Raw genomic sequence first — 7,612 nt, 5'->3', positions numbered from 1 at the left:
ACAAGGAAGATAAGCTCACTCCTTTCACAGACTGTCATCCATATTTAGATGTGAAAACAATAATGAGAGCTATGCGTCTATGATATCTGACAACCTATTGAAAATACATCTTGCCAAGTACAGCTGAATGCTTGCTTGCTGTAGTGTATTAGACTTCCAACCCAAAGGCAGTCCTCATGTAGACCCACTAAACCTAACCCAAACCCTAAGATGCCTAACTGCGACTTGCTCCCAAATATCACAACCCATAATATGCCAAAGATTGTGTTACACCACCGTAAAAAAAAAAATAATAACAATGAAACAACACCCAATTTTCCCTTCTGTGATCATTACAGTATCTTATCTGAGGTTATATGATGTGTATTTGGCAGCAACAATAAGGCTGTATGCTGTTGTTCTCTCTTTGTGTGTATGGTCAAATAAAGATAGCATTGGACTAGTGATGCTGCTCCGGCTGGGGGGCTCACCTGTGACCGGCATGTCCAGCATGCAGAAGGGGGCGCAACGCGAGATCACCTCCTGCATGATGATGGAGAAGCTGTACACGTCCCCCCGGAAGGTGCCCTTCTTATTCTGGTTGGGGTTCCTCAGTATCTCCGGCGCGGTCCACAGAAGATCTGGACGAGGAGAGGGCAATTAAGGCTTACAAAAAACACAAAACAAAAACAGCACGACTTTTTAGGACTAAGCGTGTTTCGATGCATATATGTTCACCGGGACATTGATATGGTTAAGATTTGTTTTTGCATTTATATGCTTTATGATAGAGAGGGAGAGATAGACAGGATGTTATGAAAGAGAAAGGGGAGGACATGCAGCGAAGGACCACGGGCAGGTATCGATCCCCGTCGCTGCGGTCAAGACTGGCTCTTGATAGGACCCGCTCTACCCGGGGAGCCACCGGGGCACCCCCCACGGTGATATTGTCGACGGGGTTAAAAACAATGTGTGGGGAACTGGCTGCACATAATCGGTTGCAATTATGGTCCCACCTAACAACGAGGGCGTGGTCCCAAAATGGTTTGCCCACACTGCACTAAACGATCCTGCCCTCCGCCAGGATCGTGTGCAAGTAAAGAAAACGCAAGGCTTTGACCTCTGACCTTCAGGCTTCTCCTGTGGCAGCGGGAGGTTCTGGCATAGGACGATGTTCTTGAAGTTGTAGTCGGTGACCTTCAGCACAAAGCGGCCGTCCACCACACAGTTACGAGACTTCAGGCTCCCGTGGATGATGTTGCGGTTGTGAAGGTGCCTCATTCCCTGTGTGTGCGTGTGTGTGTGTGTGTGTGTGTGTGTGTGTGTGTGTGTTTGTACAAATTGGTAGAAAAGGGGATGGAAAGCATGTGTGTTAGTATTTTCAGGTTAGTCTTGCAAGTTGCCGATTCTATTTCGAAAGCCTAAAGACCACAATCTACCTGTAGGCATGCCTAACACTGAACAAGCTATCCATCTCCTCTGTGCATCTACAGTCAACACCTTCGATAAAGGGATGGATTTATAACTGGAATAGTAGAGTTTACCATATTGGATCTGAACCAGGGACTAACAACACAATAAAACCACAAAGGTGTGGGAAGCTGGGCTCACCCGGACCAGATCCATCAACAGGGACGACTTGAACATCCAGTCCAGACGCATTTCCTCGTTGTTGAGGAGGTCCTCCAGGCTTCCTCGCGTGCAGTGCTCGGTCACGATGCCGAAGATCCCGGAGTCGCAAAACAGACCCATGTACAGGTTGAGGTTCTCGTGACGCATGTCTCGCAGCTGTAGATTCGGGAGCAAGTAAGCGTTGAGTTGCATAGGACAGCGAGGTGCCAGACCGTCACCAACACTGTACTGTCACAACAGTGTCTAGATTTGTAATTTATATCATTTGTGGTCCGCTGTTTTTGCTTGGTACTGCGTTGCTTGAATCCAATGGTGACCAGAGAACACAGGGACTAGTAGTAGTCTGCAGTGGTCACTGACTAAATCATAATTGTCAATCATATTAATTGTAATGATAAATTCAGTGTAATCTCATTCTGTTTGCTTACCTTGATGAAAGAAGACTCAGCATTGCTCTCGACACTTGTTGTGGTGGAGTCAGGACACTTCTTCAGCCAAACCCAGTCCCCCTGAGGTGCAGAAAATAGCAACATTTTACAAAGGTGTGTGTGTTTCAGTTTGTGGATGTGTGTGTTTGTGTGTTTGAGTGTGTGAATGTGGAATATGAAGACAACAATAACTAAAATCACTTACATAATACTATTGGACTTTTTTTTTTACTTTTAGGAACTCGTTCCACAAATAACAGCTGCATCTCTATCTTCTGGAAGGTTCCAACAACCATAGGATGATTTATATCGGTAGGGGGCGGCCCGCGTTGCTCACCTCAAAGACGGCGACGTTAGAGCTGTCAGGGGAGGACGCCATGTAGCTGCGACCGGATACACACGGGCGCGCCGCCTGTATCTCCATCTGGCTCTTCATGACGCTATCCTCGTTCAGCTTCTGCTCAGAGGACCAGAGGAGGGGTCAAAGGAGGAGCGGGGGGCCGGAGGGAGTCCTGGGGTTTAACGCACAAGGGGACGGCGGGCCCTTAAGCACGACAAAAAAACACTGACCCGTTTGCTGAGCTGAGTGTTGATGAATATCAGGTCATCCAAGGTGAGGACCACCTTCCCTGACCCGTTATTCCCACCACCACCACCGAAGCCACCAAAGCCACCAAGGAGGCCGTTTCTCCTACAAAGGATCAAACATTTAGGACATTTCCCAATACCCTACCAGTGATCCATCAATGATAACCAATAACAAAACCCCCAGGCAGGCCATGGCATCAGTCCTGGCAGTGGACATACTTCAGGTAGAAGAAGAGGTAAACCCCGCCACCGGCCAATGTGATGAACAGAAGGCAGAGGAAGAAGAGACTGGCCGAATCCAGACCTTTGAACAAGGAAACACAAAAACACAGGGAGAGAGAGGGGATGAAGCCTGTATCACAGACGTCAGCAGCGGCGTTGCTTGAACTACAACCTCCAGGCCCAAAACGGACGCACAGAACACTGAGCGTGAACCGGAATTGGTGATCCGTTAACGAAAGGATCAAAGTTGTCTTTGTGTTCGCTTTGGTCACGCGGACACACTGAAATTGTCTTGGGTCTCTCGGGATTGAAAGACTGTCATTGCACCCGGGTGTTCGGCATTCAAAACACACAGGCATTGACCGTCTGAACAGGTGTGTATTTCCTACCGCAGCACGGGGACTTACCACCACTGCAGGCGAAGTAGGGGCTGAACCAGCAGCTGGAGTCGCTGTAGGGAGTGCTGCCCGCAAAGTGGATGGACCGGCCCAGGTATTTCAACCCTCCCGTCTTCCCATACGTGTGGGCGGCCTCTAGGATGTGCGTGGAGTACAGTTTGGAGCCCACGCCGCTGTAGTCCAGCACCACGTAGCGCGCCAGCATGCCTTCTCCGTTCTCGCCCCCGTACAAGGGCTGATTGAAGCCGTCGAACTCAAAGCCCCCCTCGGCCCGGGTGAGCATCTCCCCGGTGACCCAGCCGCCCCCCGTCTTGCGGGCCTGCTCCGCGGCCATGGCAGTGTAGTAGAACATGTTGTAGATGGTGCCGAAGAACGGGGAGACCTAGTGAACACACAGGGAACACGGTGCGAAGAAATCATTCAATAAGAAAAAAATCATTCAATCAATAATATTCGATAACAGTACAAGATACTAGTTTCATGGATTGCATTAATATTTGTGCGTGCACGTGCATTGCAGTATTCGTCGATGTATAAGATGTCGTTTTAATTGTATTTGTGGAGGTGGTAGTAGTAGTAGTGAATTAGCTAGTAGTAGAATTAGTTTTGTCCTAAAAGTGAAAGAGTCGCAAGAGGAGGAGCAGGAGGAGGACAAGGAGGGATTTCAGTTGCAGTCATACATTTTTTCCTTTTTTACCGCCAATAGTTCTGCCCTTAGTTTACCTGCTCGGCGGGGATGCTGGAGCGGATCTCAAAGGTGTTCTGCGCCTCCCTGAAGGCGTCGTAGAAGCTGTTCTTCCCAGAGTCCATGGTGACGGTGAGGACCCCGTCGTAGGCCTTGCGGAGCTTGGTGTCGTTGCCCAGGACGTAGTGGGGCGAGTCCTGGTAGGGCAGGGAGTACAGCAGCGTGTCGTAGGGGATGAAGACGTAGCCGCGGGCAATCATGCGCATGTCCAGGGCCGTGGTCAGCAGCCTGTGTTGGGCCGTTCCGCCGATCAGCACCGAGTGCATACACATGACCACCACTGGGAGCGGGAAGGGAGGGAAAAACAAGATGGACACCAAACAAATCTTAATAGGTCTGTCATAAATCATAAACCTACCTGAAGTGACTAAAGGGCACCTTGTTCACTGATTAGTGTTAATCAGCCATTATATGCCACTTCCATCATGGGAATGTCCACCCGGATGTAAGATGGAAAGATCGACCTCACGGATCATACCAACTAGACCATCTATCGATCCATTCTAAATGTTGGTGGCCACACTCCCAGGCTTGCCGTCACTATCCGGTAGATGGATTTTTTTCCATGAGACGGTTGAATCAACACTTTAAATCATGACCTCCAGCACGGCGAAGGTTCACGACCGGTACGCACCTCTGACCCGGTCCGCGTCGCGCACCGTCTCCAGGGCGCGCTGGGCTCCGTCCTTGTCCGACTCCATGGTGACCACGGTGCCGACTGGCAGGCCCAAGGCCCTGAGGGACGAGGCCAGCTCCTGCCCCGTGGCCTCCCACAGGTCCCCCTCCTCCGAGACGATGGCCACGTGCGCCCAGTGGAAGTAGCGCAGCACAGAGAAGAGCACGCGGGAGGACAGCGGCAGCGGCCGCAGGAAGGTGGAGTGCATCCCGCCCTCCTCCATGTTGGGCTTCAGGCAGCCCCAGGAGAGGAGGCCCAGGTCCCACTGCTTGGCCAGCAGTGCCGCCGAGGTGCAGTACCCGGGGTTGGCCGGACCCAGGAACGCCGAGCCGTAGCCGTCCAGCTCGGCGAAGCGGGCGAGGCCCCGGGAGGACTTGCAGTCCTCGTTGATGAGGGTGTAGTCGTACCAGTAGCCTTTGTTCAGGTAGGGGTTCTTGTTGATGCGGCTGGTGGCCAGACGGGCGGCCAGGTCCGGGAGGGCTTTGGAGTAGAGAGGGTCGCAAGTCCACGGCCCAACGATGGCCACCTTGAAGGTCGTGGCCCAGGACTCGCAAGGGAGACAAATTGCCATCAGAAGGGCCACGAGGATCCAGTGGCCCCTCCCGTGCTTGGGGCGTATCAAAGGGGGTGATGGCAAATGTGGTTTGAGTGAGGATTGTGATGTTAAGGAGGATGTACATGTGGATGATGATGGAGATAATGAAGATAATGACATGGATGATAATGATGACAATATTGATCTGCTTGGACAATGGCCACAATTGTTATTGGAATCCAAAACGGCCCTGGTGTGTCTTTTGGCCTTGGTGGTGAGGAGCCATCGTGGGTGATAGGACAAGTTGTGCAAGAAACGAGGGTCTTTGTGGCTTGCCATTCTGCCTGTTGAATGTCGCCAAGGTCTCAGCCGTAGAGGATGGACTCTTTATGGGGAATAGTGTTGAGGGCGTCTGTGTTCGTAGATCAAATTTTCTTCCTGGGGTTCCAGCACGCCTCTAGCCCAAAGCAGGCCAGTTGGTCACGAGCCTCCAAGCCATCACTGGGAAGGCGGCGCAGCCACACAGAATAGAAAATGGCAAAGGGTTTGCAATTAGCACAAACAAAACACAGTGCAATCAATAATTCCCTTTTTATTTGAAACCCACACCTTCCATTATACCAAGAAAGGGATGTTATAATTCAATGATAAAAGATAGAAAGCATGATGGTCATCTTGTTGAGTCAATGTCAAACATTAGTTGTAAATCAACTGGCTTATTTATTTGGGTAAATGCATATTCATAAGTTTTATTTATAAATATGCTCATTCTTAGACATTTTGCTTGAGCCAATGAGATGACAAATCACAAAACAGCAACCATCTGTCTGATTGGCCCTCGGCAGTCATGCCATGCCCTCAACAGGTATCAGAATGCTTAACGTGTGACGCAAGCTGATTAGCTGTACGGTACATGACGGCTATAAGCCATCGTAACATAGTGCTAAATTGGGCCTTGATGTGGCCAGGACTTTCTCTTTCCTCCTAAGCCAATCCCTTTATGTCCCCCGCTCTACCCACCTGTCTCCTCACTGCTGACCTGGCAGGCCTCGCTAGCACAACATATCACTGACAAAATTAGATAAAGACAAATAGTGTAGTTGTAGGTCCGTACTCTTAAAAAGTGAGGGAAAGATGCAAAAAAAGCTACATAGGCCTTGTTGAATTGATTTGTGGAGAAAATAAAATTTAAGGCTTTCCGTGCTATTATTTATGACCCAAAATCCTTCCTCCATTCCAGAGCAGCCATGAATCACAGGTGTTCAAATAAAATCCACCGAAAGTTGCTAAATATAGAGGTGGGTTAGTGTTTCCTAAAGACCATAGGGTTAAGTCCTAGCTTTCCTTGCTACTCTGACATGATTGGCAATACTTATGAATAACGTTAACTGCTTTGGTTCACTGAGATTCTGCTTTTATCATCAGGATCATCAAGGGCACTGGTAACTTTTGATGTTAGTTATAAGATATCGAAGTGAAGTTGCAAAAGGTTTAATCCTAGTCCACATTCATTCACACTGTTCTTAGCATCTTGCAAGAAAATAATAGATTGATGTGCAGTGATCAATGTTAAGTCATTTCTGTTATTTGGACAATGTATTAAATTAAATCATGCAAAAGATGTGTTCACTTAGTAGTCTGGGAAGAAACGTTTCTTACCTGGAGGGTGTACACATAGGAGTCATATATTGCTTGCATTGTTCGGGTTCCAGGTGAACCAAAAAATAATACAGAACGTTTTTCTATCCTTGAGGTTGGTTCAAGAAGGCAAATATATCTCCTAGATAATCCAAATAACAAGAAAAACCAAGAAGCCCCCAAATAGTATCCTCTCGGATCTGGAGGTCCATCTGTCTTTCTCCTGAAATATTGTCCTTGAAGAGCAAATACAGAAGGGAGACAAGAATTCCCAATCAGTGGAGTCTGTTTGGTGGCTGTGGCTGTCTTTTGACTGGGGCCGTCCCCAAACCGAACAGCCCAGGACCGGGATGACCGCAACGACACGAGCGGAACCCAGGAACCAGAGTTCAAAGAGATTGGCAGATGGCCGGGGAGAGAGAGAGAGAGAGAGAGAGAGAGAGAGAGAGAGAGAGAGAGAGAGAGAGAGAGAGAGAGAGAGAGAGAGAGAGAGAGAGAGAGAGAGAAAGACCATGAGAGGACGAGCAGGCCCTTTGACCTCTGACCTTTCTTAGCTTTTAATCCTACCTGACAAAGTAGGAGTTCAGAGAAAGGGAGAATGTAGACGGAGAAGACAGAGAGAGAGAGAAAGAAGGACAAAGAGAGAGAGAGAGATGGAGAGAAGGAGCGAGAGAGAAAGAGGGAAACATACACATAATGTAACTCTACTTAGATAAGTAAATACAAATGTATTACTTCAATGGCCCACCATTTGCCTTAAAAGTGTTAACT

The 7,612-nt window shown here is 48.9% G+C and overlaps 1 protein-coding gene across 1 annotated transcript in view; it reads right to left on the bottom strand.

Moving 5' to 3' along the window:
- Positions 1 to 7,250, bottom strand: part of gucy2d (guanylate cyclase 2D, retinal) — a 13,426-nt gene extending 6,176 nt beyond the window's left edge. Inside the window, exons 1-11 of the mRNA XM_030362363.1 lie at positions 6,863 to 7,250; positions 4,627 to 5,704; positions 3,971 to 4,272; positions 3,257 to 3,629; positions 2,847 to 2,931; positions 2,610 to 2,730; positions 2,377 to 2,496; positions 2,040 to 2,120; positions 1,591 to 1,767; positions 1,107 to 1,263; positions 471 to 620 (exon numbers count right to left, since the gene is read on the bottom strand). Coding sequence (XP_030218223.1) covers positions 471 to 620; positions 1,107 to 1,263; positions 1,591 to 1,767; positions 2,040 to 2,120; positions 2,377 to 2,496; positions 2,610 to 2,730; positions 2,847 to 2,931; positions 3,257 to 3,629; positions 3,971 to 4,272; positions 4,627 to 5,542 — 2,482 coding nt within the window. The 5' untranslated portion in view covers positions 5,543 to 5,704; positions 6,863 to 7,250. The remainder of the gene's footprint in view (positions 1 to 470; positions 621 to 1,106; positions 1,264 to 1,590; positions 1,768 to 2,039; positions 2,121 to 2,376; positions 2,497 to 2,609; positions 2,731 to 2,846; positions 2,932 to 3,256; positions 3,630 to 3,970; positions 4,273 to 4,626; positions 5,705 to 6,862) is intronic.
- Positions 7,251 to 7,612: the final 362 nt, after the last annotated feature.

Source organism: Gadus morhua, chromosome 7, assembly GCF_902167405.1.
Source record: "Gadus morhua chromosome 7, gadMor3.0, whole genome shotgun sequence".
NCBI classification, from domain to species: Eukaryota; Metazoa; Chordata; class Actinopteri; order Gadiformes; family Gadidae; genus Gadus; species Gadus morhua.
This window is presented reverse-complemented; position numbering and strand designations above follow the sequence as displayed.